At 43.0% G+C, this 21338-nt stretch overlaps 1 protein-coding gene across 1 annotated transcript in view; it reads left to right on the top strand.

The window, feature by feature from the left end:
• The first annotated feature begins 6707 nt into the window (after positions 1–6707).
• LOC137522732 (5-hydroxytryptamine receptor 3A-like) overlaps positions 6708–21338 on the top strand; it is a 64965-nt gene continuing 50334 nt past the window's right edge. Inside the window, exons 1-2 of the mRNA XM_068242791.1 lie at positions 6708–6812; positions 12487–12531. Coding sequence (XP_068098892.1) covers positions 6717–6812; positions 12487–12531 — 141 coding nt within the window. The 5' untranslated portion in view covers positions 6708–6716. The remainder of the gene's footprint in view (positions 6813–12486; positions 12532–21338) is intronic.

The following is a 21338-nucleotide window of genomic DNA, read 5'->3' on the forward strand; positions in this document are numbered from 1 at the left end:
TTCCTGGAAAAGCTATGCTAATGTATGCAATGTTCATTCTTTGTATTGTATTACCCAAAGTGATATTTGCACACAACCAGGGCCGGTTCTCTCATGAAGCAGTGTGAAACATTTGCATCAGGGGCAGATATTACAGGGGCAGCATGTATGTCCTGTGTGTTTACATTAACAGCATGCAGTCAGAGAAGGAGGAGAAGGAACAGGAGAGTGAGGTGAAGAGGTCATCATTGGGGACAGCAGCTTGTTGTTCTGTGTGAGGAGTCTAACAGTGAGTGAGGAGGGGGGAGGCAGGAGAGCAGCAGTGTTTCATTTGACTTGCACAGCAGAGGGGAGGAGGTGGCACTGCTGTCCTGACTGAGGAGGAATGGAGTGGCTGAGGATGAGAGCAGTTTGTCACAGACTCACAGCCAGCCTGTGTGATTGTGTTGAGCTGCAGCAAAAAGTCTAGGACCGACCCTGCACAAAACAAATATTTAATATCTGTAGTAAATGGAGCTAACACAGCAGTAGTACTCTCTCTAACAACTAACTACACAATAAAATACTGGTGTAGTAAAGGTGTTTAGGAGCAATAACGCTAGGTTTAGCACAGAATACAGCACTTACTTAGCCAACAGCACTGGAGATGTAACTCAGTGAGCAGTCACAAGCAAGGGGGAGATTCTCATCATGGCGCCCGCCTTATATACAGGGGGGCTAGCCAGGGTTCCCCTCTGTGATTGGTTGCTACTTGCTAGGGCTTCTGCTGGAAGCCCTTTAATTGGCTTACGCTATCCGGATCCGGGTACCCGAACTAGGTATCTGGACTGATTTCCGGATACCTAATACGTATCTGGATTTACTCGGATAGAGCATTCCGGATTTATCCAGCTATCTGGAATCTGTATCCGAGTTCGGATACCAGATAAAAGTTCAGATATCTGAATAGTTCGGGTATCTGGAATCTGGATGAGCATCACTGTAACCAACAATTGTTTCAGGGGCCGCTCAGTGTCCTTTATCAAGGAGTGTGGTTACACTATAATATATAATGGCTCAATAAAGAGTGTGACTTATTGAACATACGTGTGCTGATATACTGGATTGCTGACTCTGGAATATAAGACACATCTAGGTTTAGGGGGTAAAAGTCAGGGGACAAGGGAAAAAACTAAATTGGTGCATCTTAGGACCTGATCTCTCCAAAATATCTTTATTTAAGCTACACTACCCAGATACACAAACCCCTGCTGCCCCCCCCAGTTACACTAACTCCTGCTGCCCCCAACCGCTACACTGACAATATTATTATTATTATTATTTATTAGATTTATATAGCGCCAACATATTACGCAGCACTGTACAATAAATAGGATTACAGACAATGATAACTGGGGTGACAGAACAATACAGGTAACAAATCATAGATACAACAATACAGGTAATAGCAATAAGATACACAACACAATGCAGATAGTAGTACATACCAGAACATAAACTGGAGTGGTAGTGGTAAAAATTACCAGTTCCAAATTCTGGGTAAAGTGCACACAGTCAAGTAAGATACACAAGGGGAGAGGGCCCTGCCAAAGGCTTACACCCGACTACATTAACTACCATCTCAACTACACTCACAGCTTCACTCACTACATTCTTAGCTTGACTCAGTGCACTCCAAGCTACATTAAATACACTCACAGCTACACTAACTGCACTGCCAGCTACACTAACTATCCTACCAGTAACACTAACTACACTCACAACTACACTAACTTCACGGCCTGCTACACTAACTACACTCAGAGCTACACTAACTATGTTCAATAAGGAAAGACAGGGAATAATTGTGCAAAGGTCCAAAAGCACTGTGAAGTCAATTTATTAGTACAAACGTTATTATGCAAAAACACCAGACAATTAGTCTAAAGGTGGCCACTAACAGTCCAATTTCTAGTTAAAAATCGTTCGAGCGATCAGAAATTCTGATCAGATGAAAAATCGTTCACTACACCATCAACTAACCAATCATTGCTTCCAATCTATCACGACCAACAAGAAAATCCAAATTTTGGTTCGACGAAAATTCAATCGGACGATTGTTTTATAATCGTTCATTATCGATTGTGCCCATCAACTGAGATTATTTACAACCAATCCGATAAGAATTTCTGATCGCTTACACGATTTTTCGCTAGAAATTGGACCATTAGTTGCCACCTCAATCAAACAGTTGACCGATCTGTCAATCCTTTAAAAACAATGATGCCGGCCCACACACACACCATTCACACACCGACCTAACCACCTAGCCAATGCTATAGAAAGTCAACTATAAAGCAGGGGGTAACACAGAAGGTGCTCCAATTACTCATGTGCAGTCCTACATCCAAATGAGCAGCACTCCTCCTCCACATAAATCCAAGAAATAGCTAAATCCATGTTAGAATATACAAGACCACGGTATGCTGTATCCCTAGTTAACAATGCTGCTGCGTGCTGCAGATATTTCTATAAGAATTTCTAATGTTAGCTACAATAACTACACTGCCATCTACAGGAACCTATCCTGGAATGTGCTCAGAGTCCTCCATCTGTCTCCTCTGTTTGTCTCCATCAGCCTTAATAAGAAGATGATATTCATGTATACTGGCGGCATCTTCTGATGACAGCTGGTGGAGATGGATGGAGGAGACGGATGGAGGACTCCAATCACCCTGCTGGATAGATAAGAGCTCCTAGGGGAAACTCCTGGCTCTACTTTTTTACTTTTGGAATATAAGACACACTGACTTTTTCCTCCCACTATTTGGGAGAAAAAGTATGTCTTACATCCTTAAATAATGGTAATTAATATCAATTGTAAGAAAAGCATTTTTCAGTCTGATTATACATTATATTTTGTTACCCAATTCATCTTCAATTACAATTGAATTTAAGGTGGCCACACAATATGCAATAAAAAAAGATATGATTTCACGGCAATTTGATAAAAATGATCTGCTGTACAGAAAAACCTCTCATTGAGTTTTCTGTTTACATCACTTTAATTTGATCGGGAGTGGCTGATTTTTCTGATACATTTTTGTGAAAATAAAAGTTTTACAATCAGTCAGAAAAAAATTATTGTTTTTCTTGAACTGAAAAGAAATATAAAAAAATGTATCATGTGTGTGTCCACTTTTGGACAATCTTAAATCGTCACTGCAACTCCTTACTGCAGATATAAATCTAAGGTCCTTCTTACCAGATATGCCCAGTGAAGTTTTAAAAAAACTGTTTGCTTGAAACATATTTTTATTTAGAGCCAGTGTGAATATCAAGTGAAGACAGCTTTCCATGCAAAGCATACTTAATGAAGTATCAAATAAACTGTTTTTCTTTAAACCCTACATTCCTATAGAGATTTTAGCCAGAAACACAAGAAAGCTTTTCAGACCTGGCCGTAAACTGTTTATTTTACACTGCTAACGCAGAGAGAGAGAGGAAGAGGGAGACAGGATCAGGAACACAGCTGTCCTGTTACCGCCTCTCAGATCTCGATGCTGAGGACTGTAGTGAAGCGTCGCAGGCGAGCATGTGCGAGATCTGAGAGGCAGAGAAGGAGGTAAATAGGATACAAGGATGGGCCAGAAGGGTGAAAGAGGTGTGTTTTATGGGCGAGCATGATCTATTCTTCCATACCGCTCTGATAAACAGACAAGGAGAGCTGACCAATTCACTTAAGGAGTGGGAGAGTTGACCAATCCAAACAGTCAATCGCCTGTATACTGTTATGTGCTGTGTACCACATACAGTACAGCACCAGTATCTGTTCATACATAGCACCAGTATATGATGTTTTTTTAATTTTTATTTGGTGTGCGTTGGAAGAGGGGTAGTCTTATACGGCAAGTATATCCCAAACTCTGGAAAAGTTGGGGGGTTGTCTTATACGCCCAGTCGTCTTATACGCCGGAATATACGGTATTTACACACTATTTTTTTTATAATTTTTTTAAAATTATTTTATAGATATTAACTTTATTTAAAGTAATCTGGACACTGAAAGAGAACATAAGTGGGTTTGGACCTTCTTTGGTATTTTTTTTGACATTAACTCTTTTCAATCCTGTGGCATTTTCCAGTTCAGGCCCAATGTCTGACATAGTCCGACATAAGAAAACATGGCCACCACTAGGGGAGCCATTGCTGATGGTAGTCCAGCATGGTGTCAGCACCTTTAGATCAAAGTGTTGGACTAAGTCCAAAACGTTGATCACCACCTGTGGATCCTCTGCCACTGCGCCACATAATTTAAATATTACGAGGGCTAATTTCAGCTCACCACTACAAGCAACGTTGCTGGATCAAATCCAGTAGGGTGTCAGGCTATGTGGATAAGAATGTCATGCAAAGGCCAATACTTTGATTCCCTTTGGCACTATGCTGGTGCGCTTGCAATGGGAGTGGAACTACAGAACAAAAGCTGGCTCAACCCCACCCTCTTGCTGATGCCAGGTCACCTCTTCAACCAAGCAAAAGGAGGTAGAGAGCCTGCTAGCATCCACTGCACTCAGCACCCAGCAACCAAACACGACCACGCATCAGCGCACCACCCAGTATGTAATTTGGTCCTACTTCTGTTGGCTGTACCCAAACCAAAACATTATTTATATTATTAGTACCCTGGTGCATGCCTGTTACTGCAGGCCTCTGTGTTATACAGAGGCTGAAATTCAGATATTGTATGTGAACGTTTACAGTAAGATTCGTGGATGCGAAATCGCAATGTTTGCCCATGCCTAGTGGTAAAAGTAACACCTGGGAATCCAACATCTTGATACTGGTGCGTTATCATTCTTTCTGCTGAAACATGAGAAGTATTCAAACTTGGATTTCATTTTGTACTGTGAACATATCAAGGAAAATACATAATTATTTTAAAAGCATAAATTACTCTCATTGGCAGACAGACAGAGAATACATTTAAATTTCAGCTAGTTGGAAAGCACTCTGCTTGATAGCAATCAAGCAGACCTATAAATGACAGCGATACTTAGGGAGGGACTCATATAGAGGGATTTAGGTTGGCATTATAAAAAAAGAGAGGGAGTCTGTACATGGGACAAATAGGAAACGGCATCTTAACCACTTAAGGACCGCAGCTGTTTTGTCAGATCTATGCTGCGTGGGCTCTTCAGCCCCCAGCACAGATCAGGTAATAGGCAGGGCGATCAGACTTCCCGCCTTTGTTTCCCGCTAGGTGGATGTCCTGCTGGGGGGGTCTGATCGCCGCCGCTGCCTTGTGCCTTGCGCCTTGCGGGGGGGCTCCTCAAAGCTCCCCTCCGCAGCGCTATTCCGCCCTCCCTCTCCTGCCCTCCCTCTCCTTCCCTCCCTCCCCTCATCACTATGGGCGGTACAGGACGCAAATCCATCCTGTACCACCTCAGATAGGCTTCAGCCTATCAGACGGCGGCGATCCCGAGCCAATCAGAGGCCGGGGATCGCCGATCTCCTTTACGGCCCAGCTGTGACAGCAGCGCCGTATGTTGTAAACACCGGGGATTTCTTCCCCGGGTGTTTACATTTAGCCTGCAAGCCGCGATTGGAGGCTCACAGGCTGTTCCCGGAGGCCCCCGCCGTGAACTGATAGGAAACGGCCGCTCCAACGAGCGCCCATTTCCATGGAAATCCACATGCGACCAGCCGCTGCCTATTGGCGTTGGCTGGTCGTTAAGTGGTTAAACCAAAGAAATAAGACAGAAAGTGGCAACATAAACACAGGGTAAATATAACACACAAACTACATGTATAAGAATTTGTTTCTACTAGGGGTGATTCGCAGCATCTCCCTGCACAGTAATTCAGATGGGGAATCTTAATCTATTGAAAACAATAGGTTGCTTCTGAATTCACATGTAGGGAAAAAAACATAGTGCTTGCTGCATTTTTCAGGAACGACACACTTGAATTCCCTTAGCCTTAGCAGGGGCTTCTCTTCCTATTGGTATGCAGCTAATTTCAGTCACTGTATACCTTCACATGGCATGCTTAGGGGGGGAAAATAAATATATATATATATATATATATATATATATATATATATATATATATATATATATATATAATTACACTTTAATTGAGTTTGGTTTGGTCGCTTTTTTAACACTTAAGGAAATCCACAACTATGATTGTGTTATATGGGCTGATTAGACTTTAATTGACTCAAGGACATTTGTGAAGTTGAAAGGGCGAAAATAGGAGCATGACACAAACACACATTAAATATCTGAGATTAGAGAAGGAGGGAAAAGTGTCCCAAGAACAGCCATAGGAGATGTACATACAGATGTACATACATTCTATATACAGCGGGGCAGGGACACAGTTAGCTTAATGGTACATTTTTGGGATATGCAAACGAATTTGTTGAGAACATACAAACCATGGAGGTAGGTGAGAGTTTCTACTACACCAGTTAAGCTAAAGTTAAACTATGCAGCCCATCAATCACGCATACCACTTCTATTCTTTTATTGCTCAAACTTGTAAGTTTACAGCTTTTCTGTGTATCTTTACAGTTTTCATGAGCAAATAGAAAAACCAAACAGCTCTATAGCACTGCAATTTCTTAGCAAGTAGTTAGAAGTAGATTATTTGATGTCTTACATGTTTTGTTCTTTATGCAAGGTCAAGAAATCATGGAATTGAAACCTAAGTCAAGCAATGCAACACTTGGAAGACTTGCTGACTACTTAATGGATGGTTACAACAAGGGGGTAAGACCTGTACAAAACTGGAGCCAGGTGACCACGGTGACTTTAGGCATCTCTATCTTTGCCATTCTGGGAGTGGTAAGCTACTAGTTAAAATGTGTTCATCATATTTGCCTTTTTTTCCTTTAGATAATTTTTGTTTGTGGCTTCCATTTGCAAATGTTCCATTGGAGTTTATTTTTTTACTGAACAGAATGAGCTAACTCTCAGAGAGGAGATAGACCACAAGTATTTACATGGGCATGCTCAGCGTGTGTTTTATGTTTGGCGAGTGATGCCCATAGTTTGCCAAGCTGGTATCATAGAATAGTATACTAAAATATATTTAAATAGAAGGAAATTCATTCTCCAAACACACAGTAAAAAAAAAAACCACTAGCCCAGATCATCCATGTCCTTCACATTCAAAACCTTATCCTTGCCTGGGTTTTAATCAAATGTCATAAAATAATAAATAACCTGGTATCTTGCTATGCAAACGATGATAATAATTATTCTTTTTTCAGTCCTTTAGACTACCACTGGTGTGCTACTGTAGAGTGTTCCCTAGTGTAATTGCTGTCATTCAGTAACTATCCATTGTATTGCTCCTAGTAAACAAATTGAATTAAAAAAAAGAAATCAAATTAATCAGTATAGATTTTAATGGAAGGACCACTCACTTTGACCATAGTACAATAGTATTTGCTACTTAAAACCAAACAGTACCAATTAAGTGGAGCACACTGAACCATAAGGGCCTGTACACAGGCCTGACTAAGGCGGCTGATAAGGACCGCCTAAGCTGATAGTTAGGCATGTGTACAGCGGCCACCAGCCCCCAACCCGCAAACAATCTGCCCAGCGCATCAACCCTTCCCCATGACCAATAACTGTCAATTGCATTGTCTGTGCCGCTCCCCCACTGCACACGCCACTCTTCCTCCCTCAGCCCCCCATGCATAGCTACATAACTGAACGCCTCTGTACAGGCCAGCCAGCAATGTCACCCTAGGTGATCAGATTCTGATCACTGATGGGCAGCATGCATGTATGCACCTTAAGTCTTACCAACTACTGGCATTGTACATTCTCAGGCCCTTATTCAATTAACTTTTTTTCCAAAGTTTTCTCCAAAGTGATAATTTCACATCTAATTAATAAAATGCCGTTGAAGCCACCGGCAACGTCACTCAGAATCTACAGATTTTATCAGGAAACATGTTTTTTAACACATCGCTGCAAAACCAAAATAGACTGCAGGAGCTAAGACTGGCTGGAACTAAGCAGCAGGAATGTGGTCCTAGCCCAACACTAGTCCTAGCTCCAAAAAAGTGACAGGTACTGAAGAGGACATTCTCCCACACACACACTACAGAAAATGTAGTCATGAGACTAGCAGGACAGTACTGATCTAGTCAGCTCTAGCCTTGCTATACGTTTTAGTTTTTTTTAAGTTCAGAAAGGCTTTCTGTAAGACATAATATAAATTGACAGTTTTATTTAATTACCTTACCATGTAACTATGTTGAAAAACACCCATGGCTATAATTACTAGGTAGTGCCCGGTGGTGTTGATCAGTGGTGCTCAGCAAGATTTTGGATATCTGAATTACCCAGATAATCCGAACTTTTTCCACTATCCGAACTTTGAATATCAATTCTGATATTTTTTAAAATTCGAATAGACTATGCGAGCAAACTCGGATTGAGAGAGAGAGAGAGAGAGAGAGAGAGAGAGAGCTTCAAAAGGGCCGGATATTGGGTTCGGATATCCGAGGTTACTCAGATGCCAAAAAGTACCTGGGTATCCGGATCCGAATCAATTCGGATTTTAAAAAGGGGTATCCGAGCACCCCTGGTGTTGATCCAGGGATTTTATCTGATTGCCATCTGGAGTCGGGAAGGATTTTTTTCCCTTTTGGGGCTAATTGGACCATGCCTTGTAAGGGTTTTTCGCCTTCCTCTGGATCAACAGGGGGGTGCAGGCTGGTGTTTCTGGTTAAACTTGATGGATGTACGTCTTTTTTAAACCCTAATAACTATGTAACTATGTTGAAAGACAACAGATTTTCAAAGTAAAACCCATGTTTTCCTATGGCTCAGTTCCCACTCTACGCGTTTTAACTGAAAGCTTTTTCACAGTGCACTGCTGTGGAAAAAAACGCATACCAATGCACACTAACGAATACTAAAGCATACCAACGCATTAAGTGTAAAAGGGCCCTTAGGGTTAGGTTTATGCACTGCAGAAGCTCTTAAGCATCAGAAAAAGTTTAATCACATAATTATTAGGTATCATGTGGCTTAAAGCAGGGGTCCCCAACCACCGGGCCGCGGCCCACTGCCGGTCCGTTGGCAGTTTCCAGCTGGGCCGCGGCGGGTCTGTCATCTCGCCCCTCCCCTCCGCGGCCGCCACTCATGTTACCTTATGAGCGGGCGGCCGCTTCTGGATTCCCCCAGGCGCCGCTCTCCTTCATGCAGTACTATCTCCTCCTATAACAGCAGCGCGTCTTGCGTCTGCTGTAAGGAGGGAAGAAGGCTGGGCAGCGGTTCCCATGGTAGCGGCGATGCATATCGCCGCTACAGGAAGCCGCTGCCCCACCTCCTTCCCTCCTTACAGCAGACGCAAGACGTGCTGCTGTTATAGGAGGAGATAGTACTGCATGAAGGAGAGCGGCGCCTGGGGGAATCCGGAAGCGGCCGCCCGCTCATAAGGTAACAGAAGCGGCGGCCGCGGGGGCACCACCTACGCATACTGGGCACTATACTAGCTATAGCTGTTCACTATACTAGCCATACTGGGGCACTATACTAGCCATACTGGGGCACTATACTAGCCATGCTGGGCACTATACTAGCCATGCTGGGCACTATACTAGCCATACTGGGGCACTATACTAGCCATGCTGGGGCACTATACTAGCCATGCTGGGGCACTATACTAGCCATGCTGGGGCACTATACTAGCCATGCTGGGCACTATACTAGCCATGCTGGGCACTTTACTAGCCATGCTGGGGCACTATACTAGCTATACTGGGGTAACTATACTAGCCTAGCCATGCTGGGCACTTTACTAGCCATACTGGGGCACTATACTGGGCACTTTCCTAGCTATACTGGGGCACTATACTGGGCACTTTACTAGCTATACTGGGGCACTACCTACCCATACTGGACACTATATTAGCTATACTGGGCACTATACTAGGGCACTACCTACCCATACTGGTCACAATACTAGCTATACTGGTCACAATCCTAGCTATACTGGGGCACTATACTAGCTACACTGGGGTAACTATACTAGCCATACTGGGGCAACTAAACTCCCTATACTGGGGCAACTATGCTAGCTATGCTGCCGCACCCCAGCCCCTCCCCCCATAACCCGCTGCGCACGACATTGTCCACTAGGTCGTGCGCGCAATAACCTGCCCCCCCCCCCCCCCCCGGGCCCCGGAGAAAAATTTGGTCAGTAAGTGGTCCCCGGGCCGAAAAAGGTTGGGGACCCCTGGCTTAAAGGACAACTGTAGTGAGTGAAATATGGCAGCCTCCATATCAATTTCCTTTTAAAGAGAACCCAAGGTGGGATTTAATTATGTTACTGGGGCACAGAGGCTGGTTGTGCACACTAACACCAGCCTCTGTTGCCCCATGGTGTGCCTCCATGTCCCCCCTGCACGCCGCTATAGCCCCCGCAGTGCTGGCGACACGCAGCGTGTCGCCAGCACAATGTTTACCTAAGCGCTGTCTGTCAGCGCCGCTCCCCGCCTCCTCCGCATCGGCGCTACCCGCCCGTGTCCCTTCCTTCCTGCTGATAAGAGGGAAGTGACGCGGACGGGTAGCGCCGATGCGGAGGAGGCGGGGGAGCGGCGCTGACTGACAGCGCATAGGTAAACATTGTGCTGGCGACGCGCTGCGTGTCGCCAGCACTGCGGGGGTATAGCGGCGCGCAGGGGGGACATGGAGGCACACCATGGGGCAACAGAGACTTGTCTTAGTGTGCACAACCAGCCTCTGTGCCCCAGTAACATAATTAAATCCCACCTCGGGTTCTCTTTAAAGAGAATCTGTATTGTTAAAAATCGCACAAAACTAAACATACCAGTGCGTTAGGGGACATCTCCTATTACCCTCTGTCACAATTTCACCGCTCCTCGCCGCATTAAAAGTGGTTAAAAACAGTTTTAAAAAGTTTGTTTGTAAACAAACAAAATGGCCACCAAAACAGGAAGTAGATTGATGTACAGTATGTCCACACATAGAAAAATACATCCATACACAAGCAGGCTGTATACACCCTTCCTTTTCAATCTCAAGAGATCATTTGTGTGTTTCTTTCCCCATGCACTGAAGTTTCAGGCTGCTCTTTTCTTCCTGCAAACAGCTTTGCCCTTGTTTGTAATTCCTCAGTATGTGAAAGCCCGGCCAGCTCAGAGGACGATTTATCCAGCTTGTAAAAGATAAGAGAGAAGAGAGAAGCTGCTCTAATCTAAATAACACACAGGCAGTGTGCATAGAGGGGCCAGGAAAGGTGAGTTCATAGCAGAACCACAACACTGAAGAACTTGGCAGCCTTCCAGACACAGGCCGACAAGTCTGACAGGGGAAAGATACATTGATTTATTACAGAGACAGTCATAGTATAAAGTGCTGCAGTTAGCCAGAACATATTAGAATAGCTTTTGGAACTTGTAGGATGATAAAAAACAGGATGCAATTTTTGTTACGGAGTCTCTTTAAACAATACCAGTTGCCCGGCAGTCCTGCTGATCTATTTTGATGCAGTAGTGTCTTAATAACACCAGAAACAAGCATGCAGCTAATCTTGTCAGATCTGACAATAATGTCAGAAATACCTGATCTGCTGCATGCTTGTTCAGGGGCTATGGCTAAAAGTATTAGAAGCAAAGGGTCGGCAGGATAGCCAGGCAACTGGTATTGTATAAAAGGAAATAAATATGGCAGCCTCCATATCCCTCTCATTACATTTGTCCTTTAAATTATTCTTTTGATAATGTTGCAATATTAAATCCCTAGTACCTCCAGGTGAAAGTCAACGTATCTCTAAAACCCACAGCTAACTAGTGATGCTCATTCGGATGCCACAGAATTTACATTTCCACATTTCTGATCAGAAATCAGCATTTTCGATCGCTACAAAATTGGAAAATGGGAATCAGATTTCCACTTAAATCTGATTTACCGCAACTTGGTGATTTTAGTCCAATCACAGAACTCAGAAGACCATTAGACCAATCAGAGAATGCAACATTTTTCTGCGAAAATTGGATGACCACAGTAATTTTGGACCAATCACAAGACTCGGGTACTAGAGAGTATTCCTGAGTGTTGTGATCGGCGTAAAATTTCAATGATATTCTGAGTCTGCATTCTCTGCATTTACATTCCAATCCTCCAAACTTCTGCATTCTCTGATTGGTCCAATACTTACCAGTCAAAATCAGGAATTTGCTGAATTGGTATTTGACATTGGCGGAAATCAGATATCGGCATTGTGGAATCAGATATCGGCATTTCCGACCTTCCCTACAGCTAACTATTCACAGTCATATCAATCCTACCTTGTAAAACAAATGTAGCATGGAAATATATGTGCAGAGTGAGTAGTGTGGGCCAAATTAACACATTATTTTGCAGAAAAGGGTCAGTTTTCTCAGTGCAAGTGTTCATTGTCAGATTTTTTTGTTTTTGTTTTTGTATAATGTTATTAGTACTGTCATCATTATTATTTTTATTTTATTAGGATGAAAAAAATCAGGCAATAACCTCTTATTTCTGGGTCAACCAGGTGAGACCATTTTATCTGCTAACTTTTTCCTGCATAACTACTTGCTTATACTAGCAACATACACATCACCTAGGTTACGTTATATGCACATTGTGCACTAAATAACAGGCCTAAGTAGTGGTAAAATTGCTGTGCGCACTAACAACGTTTGTGAATATGCCACATGGTTTTCAAGGTACTCTAGCCCTTTGAAGTGAAAACAAGATGCCTTAGGGTGTAGCTTAAGGAGATTATTTTATAAGGTTGAACATATAGAGAAATTACCGTACATGCCTAAAAAAGCTGACTTTAAAGGGAACCTAAACCGAGAAGGATATGGATTTTTCTTTTTAAAACAATACCAGTTGCCTGACTTTCTGCTGATCCTGTGCCTCTAATACTTTTTAGCCACAGCCCCTCAACAAGCATACAGATCAGGTGCTCTGGCTGAAGTCAGACAGGATTAGCTGCATGCTTGTTTCAGGTGTGTGATTCAGCCATTTTTTACTGCAGCCAAAGAGATTAGCTGGGCTGCCAGGCAACAGGTATTGTTTAAAAGGAAACATCCATATCCCTCTCAGTTAAGGTTCCTTTTAAGCATTGCTATGTTCTCCAACAATAAATACTTTCATGTTCCTCAACAAAACTTGCTATCATAGCCCCCCTTCCCCCCCCCCCCCCCCCCCCAAGTGTTTTTCCCCACAGCTATCCACATTAAAGGACCGCTGTCAGGAAAATCTTAAAATTTAGCATATCAGCGCATGTTATAGTTATTGCTCACACAAACAGCAAATAAGACGGGACGAGAGCAAATGAGGTATTTGTGTTTTGCAATATACAATAGCCCACTGTTCCTGCAAAATCATCTATCCCTTTGCAGCAAACAATGCTCCCCTAGACCCTGTATTGTCCTCATTTGGCTATGCCCAATTTTTCTCTGTGCTAAGCCACATCCCATCTTCCAAGTATACAGCTTCTTTGCACCTGCCTTCTGAGTGACTGGACAACAATCTTGGGGAGATAGAGATTGGAAGACCTTGTTTTTTATAATTAGATATTAATAGGGAGGAAGGCTCACAGTAGATAGCTAGGTGGGTGATAGAGCAGTCATGGCCTGGCATTACTTATAGCTAAAAGGTTTTCCTTTTTTATTGAAAATATTTTCTACCACTGTCAGGGTTGCAGGAATGATTGAGTCAGGTGACAGAAAAAGAAAGTATACCTTTTTCCATTTCTGTTCTATTTTAAGGTTTTGTGCATCAGGACATAATGAAAAATAATCTTAGCAGGTCTTAAAATGAGGTAAAGACAACCTCAGATGAACAACAACACATGGCAGCTACTACACCAGGTCATTATTGATTGTAGTTAAAATGCAGAGCTACTATGTGAACAATTAAGTGCATCTTAGCACTTCTTAACCTCTTGAGGACCGCGGTCTTAAAGTTCTGCATAAGATGCAGCTAATGAAGAGTGAGTGAGGTAAGTACAGTGAAGGAGGCAGAGGGAGACCTCAACAGCCAAACTATGAGGCTTCCTTTAGCTAATGTCTCCAAGCACTATCCCCATTCCTCATCCATCAGGAATACACCCATATGTCATTCCCAAAGGGACAGGAAAGGGGGTTTGCTATCATCCGGGAGACAATTTTATAGGCTAGAGAGCAAACCTTTTCTAAAGGGATCAGTGGAACAGGTAAGCTCAAAAGTGGACAAAGCCAGGTTCACAAATAGACCTAAAATAATGGAAAATCTGTAGTAAGTAAAAGCTCAGAAGTAGGGAGCATAAAATAATAATAAATATTTGCACATTAGGGATTTTACCACTAATAATTGTAGGGCCCGCTCCAATTCACTTAATCTCCTATGTTTACTCTGAGTTTTAGGTGATATTTTTACATCGTATCAATAAAATGCCTTTTAACCTCTTCAGAACCAGAGGTTTATACCCCCCTAGTGACCAGGACATTTATTACAATTTGGCACTTCACAAATTTAACGGTTTATTGCTCGGTCATACAACTTAGCACACAAATGAATTTTACCCCCTTTTCTTCTCACAAATAGAGCCTTCTTTTGGTTTTATTTGATTGCTGCTGCTAATTTTTTTTTTTTTTTATTAATGAAAACAGAGCTATATTTTTGAAAAAAAAAACCACACATTTTTAAATCTATCCCCCCCTCCCCCCCTCTAAATTGGCCTTGGGCTACATTACATACACTACACAATACACATAGATACATTTATAGGCATATGGCTATGGCAGGGATTAGATTGGGAGCCCCTCCGAGGGACAGTTAAGTGACAAGCCAATGTACTCTGTACAGCACTATATATAAATATTGTAATTGTAATGTAAATTACCTAAAAAAAGCCTGCCAGAACACTGGCTGGCAGGCTGATCACTGGGGTCTGCTGTGTTTACTGACTGGAGCTCACGAGATGACGCCATATGGTGTCGCAGAGGAACAACAGAGCCGCTTTGCCGCCGCCATCCTGCATTAGGCGGTTAGCAAGTGGTTCAGCCACCAGCAAGCAAGAATATACACAGAATAATTGAATCAGGCCCATAGACTCTACAATAACCAGACCTTTGATCATCCACCACTGGATGGCTAAAGGGTTCAATTCTGGAGGAAAATCAGGATTTGAGAAAAACCGTAGGAGAGGAAAAAGATTTTCTTCTGAAGACCTTGTGGCTTTTGAGAAAATCAATTTTATTTCATTTTTTTGTGGGGAGATTAGCATTTTTAACCCATGGCCAGCGTTTCTCTTCACGGCCTTGTGATCACCGGTAACCCGTGATCATGAGCTGTTTTTCCTGATCACAAGGTTGGATTCCGAATTCGTGATCACCTCTCGATCACTGATTCAGTTCCGAATGCACCTGTGATCGTGGTCCAAATCCGGGTCCTGATCACGGATTTAGCCGTTATCACGAGCCGTGATTATTACCTGAAACCCCGCCGACTTTAGCGGTTAATAGCAAAGCCCCCTTACATGCTATAAGCACCAGATTTGCAGGACATGTTAAGTAGATCAGTGGGAACAAGGGGAAAACATTTTTCAAAAAAAGTATAGTTTTTTAAGAAAATCAATTTTAAATGTGGTAAATGACAGTTAATGTATTTACCGCATTTACAGTGGGTTGCAAAAGTATTCAGCCCCCTTGAAGTTTTCCACATTTTGTCATATTACTGCCACAAACATGAATCAATTTTATTGGAATTCCACATGAAAGACCAACACAAAGTGGTGTACACATGAGAAGTGGAACGAAAATCATACATGATTCCAAACATTATTTACAAATAAATAACTGCAAAGTGGTGTGTGCATAATTATTCGGCCCCCTTTGATCTGAGTGCAGTCAGTTGCCTATAGACATTGCCTGATGAGTGCTAATGACTAAATAGAGTGCACCTGTGTGTAATCTAATGTCAGTACAAATACAGCTGCTCTGTGACAGCCTCAGAGGTTGTCTAAGAGAATATTGGGAGCAACAACACACAAGACAGGTCAGGGATCAAGTTATTGAGAAATTTAAAGCAGGCTTGGGCTACAAAAAGATTTCCAAAGCCTTGAACATCCCACGGAGCACTGTTCAAGCGATCATTCAGAAATGGAAGGAGTATGGCACAACTGTACACCTACCAAGACAAGGCCATCCACCTAAACTCACAGGCCAAACAAGGAGAGCGCTGATCAGAAATGCAGTCAAGAGGCCCATGGTGACTCTGGACGAGCTGCAGAGATCTACAGCTCAGGTGGGAGACTCTGTCCATAGGACAACTATTAGTCATGCACTGTACAAAGTTGTGGCAAGAAGAAAGGTATTTTTAACAGAAAGCCTAAGAAGTCCCGTTTGCAGTTTGCCACAAGCCATGTGGGGGACACAGCAACCATGTGAAAGAAGATGCTCTGGTCAGATGAGACCAAAATTGAACTTTTTGGTCAAAATGCAAACGCTATGTGTGGCAGAAAACTAACACTGCACATCACTCTGAACACACCATCCCCACTGTCAAATATGGTGGTGGCAGCATCATGCTCGGGGGTGCATCTCTTCAGCAGGGACAGGGAAGCTGGTCAGAGTTGATGGGAAGATGGATGGAGCCAAATACAGGGCAATCTTGGAAGAAAACCTCTTGGAAACTGCAAAAGACTTGAGACTGGGGTGGAGGTTCACCTTCCAGCAGGACAATGACTCTAAACATAAAGCCAGGGCAACAATGGAATTGTTTAAAACAAAACATATCCATGTGTTAGAATGGCCCAGTCAAAGTCCAGATCTAAATCCAATCGAGAAACTGTGGCAAGATCTGAAAACTGCTGTTCACAAACACTGTCCATCTAGTCTGACTGAGCTGGAGCTGTTTTGCATAGAAGAATGGGAAAGGATTTCAGTCTCTAGATGTGCAAAGCTGGTAGAGAAATACCCTAAAAGACTGGCAGCTGTAATTACAGCAAAAAGTATTGACTCAGGGGGCCGAATAATTACGCACACCCCACTTTGCAGTTATTTATTTGTAAAAAATGTTTGGAATCATGTATGATTTTCGATCCACTTCTCACGTGTACACCACTTTGTGTTGGTCTGTCACGTGGAATTCCAATAAAATTGATACATGTTTGTGGCAGTAATGTGACAAAATGTGGAAAACTTCAAGGGGGCTGAATACTTTTGCAACCCACTGTACATGTATACTTTTTCCTTTGAAACTTTAAAATCAATTTTCTCAAAAACAATAAGATCTTTTTCCTCTTGTTCCCACTGTTCTTCTTAACATGTCTGGCAAATTTGGTGTTTGCTATTAACCACTGAAGTTGGCAGGTTTTGGTGGGTTTTTAATCACAAATACTTTTTTTCATTTGAAACTTTAAAATCAATTTTCTCAAAAACTCAAAGTCTTTTTTGAATTTTTTTAAAGGGACACTGAGGAGTGCCCGAATTTAAAAGACTGCACTTACCTGGGGCTTCCTCCAGCCCACCGCAGGCCGCAAGGTTCCCCAGTGTCTTCCTGGCTCTTCTCTGTGCGCCTCCAGAGGGGACCTTGCAGCCTGCAGTGGACTGGAGGAAGCCCCAGGTAAGTGCAGTCTTTTAAATTCGGGCACTCCTCAGTGTCCCTTTAAGTTGTAGCCACTGATCACCTTTATAATCCATGCAATTTTGGTGATTGTAGCATGTATGGGACCTTTGCTATTAACGTTAAAGTCAAATCTGTGATCACAGCCGTGATTGTGGATTCTACATGTAATCACGGCTAAAATCCGAGTCGAATTTGGAGCACCTATTCAAATACAATTCACGATCACGGCGTATCTGGATTTCGATTCTGCCGTGTACGGATTTACTCGAATTTGTGATCGGGGGTATCCGAGCATCACTGCCCATGGCAATGTTGCATTGCAGCAGCTTCAGTCTCATTAAGTCTCATTAATGTTTTCACCTATAAAATATTTTTTTTTCTGAATCAATTGGTGAAACTTTTACAATTTAAAGAGGGAGCACACATTTTCTTTAACAATTGCTTGGAAGGGAGAGCACCATGCTGTCCAGGTTTTCAGTTATTAGGCTGGTTACACACTTGTGTAGGAGAGGGCCCCATGTTCTCTGTTTTTTATTGTTAGGCCGGGCATACATTTAAAAGTACATAATTGCAACCATTTTTGTTTTTTGTTTGTGTCTCAATGCAATAGCATTTTAGTTTGTGTTTTTCCGAAATTGATTTTTACTGTTGTCAATTGGTTTACATGCTATTTTAGAAGTTGTAGAAAAGTACACTAGAAATAGGATTTCTCACCACATGTGAAAAATAGATGCACAGGGCAATTTTTTTCATGCACAAACAGGATGCAAAAAAAAAAAAAAAAACCACTAATCAATTGCAGCGAGCATCAGAATTACTTCCTATATCTATATATTGCTGTAAATTGGTATCAAACCACGCCCTCCCAGTGATGCTTAGCCTAGGCTGTTTAGCTATGCAGAACCCCATCCCCTAGACCAGTGGTTCCCAACCCATGTGCCGCGACACATACATGTGTCGCGGCAGCTTCGGGTATGTGTCGCAGTGTCAGCTCTCGGAGGAGAGCAGCGCAGTGGAGGGAGAGCTGTGGGCAGCGGCGAAGGGGGCCATCTCCCCCCCTTCTCTGATCTTAGGGTGCTCTTCCTCCCTTGCTCTCTCCTCCAAACTAACTGCGGTCAGGCGTTTGCAGCGGGCGGGACTTACCTTCCGTGTCGCTCCAAGCGCCGGAAGTTCCGGTGCCGCAGCCGCTGCTCTGGATCAGACCAGAGTAGTGGCAAATCATCCCGCGCCTGCGACGAGACCAGACGGAGACACGGAAGGTAAGTTCCGCCCCTCTGCCAGCCACCGCACTTCGTTCCGGAGGAGAGAACGAGGGAGGGAGAGCACCCTGAGGTGCCGCTTTCCTTCCCTCGCTCTCTCCTCCTGGGGGGGGGGGGGGCACCTGGCTACATATACTGGGCACATATACCCCTGGCTACATATACTGGGCACATATACCTCTGGCTACATATACCTCTGGCTACATATACTGGGCACATATACCCCTGGCTACATATACTGGGCACATATACCCTTTGCTACATATACTGAATAACCAGCAAGCTCATGGTGACCCAGAACTCATTGGAGTGTGTAAGGGACTACAATGGTCCTAAAAGCCCCCTTACTAAGATGTTAAGAAAAACAAAAATTTGCTTTCCTAAAACAGAAAGAATTTGCGATAATTCAGGTTGGAGTGAGCTTGAGATGTCTCCCAGAGCACCACTGCTGAATATATGCAAATTAACCATTGTACCCTTAGAAGCTAAACACACCTCCAGACCCGCTGGAATGCCATGATGTGTCAGCTTGTTAAATTGTACAGAGCCATAATAATCCAACATGCATACAGACTGTTTCAGATTGTTTGATCCTCATCAGTGCATGGCATGGATTAATCTGGCTCTATGGAGTAGGGCTTGTAAACCGAGAGGTACAGACTAACCAGCAAGCTCATGGTGACCCAGAACTCATTGGAGTGTGTAAGGGACTACAATGGTCCTAAAAGCCCCCTTACTAAGATGTTAAGAAAAACAAAAATTTGCTTTCCTAAAACAGAAAGAATTTGCGATAATTCAGGTTGGAGTGAGCTTGAGATGTCTCCCAGAGCACCACTGCTGAATATATGCAAATTAACCATTGTACCCTTAGAAGCTAAACACACCTCCAGAACCGCTGGAATGCAATGATGTGTCAGCTTGTTAAATTGTACAGAGCCATAATAATCCAACATGCATACAGACTGTTTCGGATTGTTTGATCCTCATCAGTGCATGGCATGGATTAATCTGGCTCTATGGAGTAGGGCTTGTAAACCGAGAGGTACAGACTAACCAGCAAGCTCATGGTGACCCAGAACTCATTGGAGTGTGTAAGGGACTACAATGGTCCTAAAAGCCCCCTTACTAAGATGTTAAGAAAAACAAAAATTTGCTTTCCTAAAACAGAAAGAATTTGCGATAATTCAGGTTGGAGTGAGCTTGAGATGTCTCCCAGAGCACCACTGCTGAATATATGCAAATTAACCATTGTACCCTTAGAAGCTAAACAGCTAAACACACCTCCAGAACCGCTGGAATGCAATGATGTGTCAGCTTGTTAAATTGTACAGAGCCATAATAATCCAACATGCATACAGACTGTTTCGGATTGTTTGATACATATACTGGGCACATATACCTCTGGCTACATATACTGGGCACATATACCCCTGGCTACATATACTGGACACATATACCCTTTGCTACATATACTGGGCACATATACCCTTGGTTACATATACTAGGCACATATACCCTTTTCTACATATACTGGGCACATATACCCCTGCCTACAAATACTGGGCACATATACCTCTAGCTACATATACTGGGCACATATACCCCTGACTACATATACTGGGCACATATACACCTGCCTACATATACTGGGGACATATACCTCTGGCTACATATACTGGGCACATATATCCCTGGCTACATATAATGGGGACAACTGGCTGTTTGTCATTATGTGCATTTACTGGTGAAAAGCTGTCTCTTATTATGTGCATTTACTGGTGAGAAGAGGTCTCTTCTTATGTGCATTCACTGGTGAAAAGCTGTCTCTTATGTGCATTTACTGGTGAAAAGAGGTCTCTTATGTGCATTTACTGGGGAAACGCTGTCTCTCATTATGTGCATTTACTGGTGAAAGGCTGTCTGTCATTACCTGCATTTACTGGTGAACCACCGTCTCTTATGTGCATTTAGTGGGGAAACGCTGTCTCTCATTACATGCATTTAGTCTACGTGTCACGGAGATCTGAACATTTGATTTGATGTGTCACGACTCCAAAAAGGTTGGGAACCACTGCCCTAGACCATTCTGGGAGACCAGGTCTTAGCAAATAGGGTGGATGGTGCCGACCTGTTCATCCTACTTGATATTGTACCTCAATTGGTACACTTGGGCTCATAGGTCTGGGCACCCCACTGAATTCTTTACTCTTCTTTACCCTGGGACAAAGGAGCAGTTTTGAGTGCTAGTCTCTCTCCCTCTGTGTACAATTTGACAGGACTTAAACTGTCATCACCTATAATATTAAAAGAAAGTTCAAACTGCGCCACAAAAAGCCAGTCTCCAAATTTCTTACAGACTTGTAGATTAGTAAGTAACTTCAGCAAAGTGTTCCCAGAACAATAAAATCACTGTATTTCCAGCTGCGCTAATCAACAAGACAGTTCCAAATAGCTGCCACCTTACAAACCAGGTAGATCT

This window comes from Hyperolius riggenbachi, chromosome 6, assembly GCF_040937935.1.
Source record: "Hyperolius riggenbachi isolate aHypRig1 chromosome 6, aHypRig1.pri, whole genome shotgun sequence".
Classification (NCBI taxonomy): Eukaryota; Metazoa; Chordata; class Amphibia; order Anura; family Hyperoliidae; genus Hyperolius; species Hyperolius riggenbachi.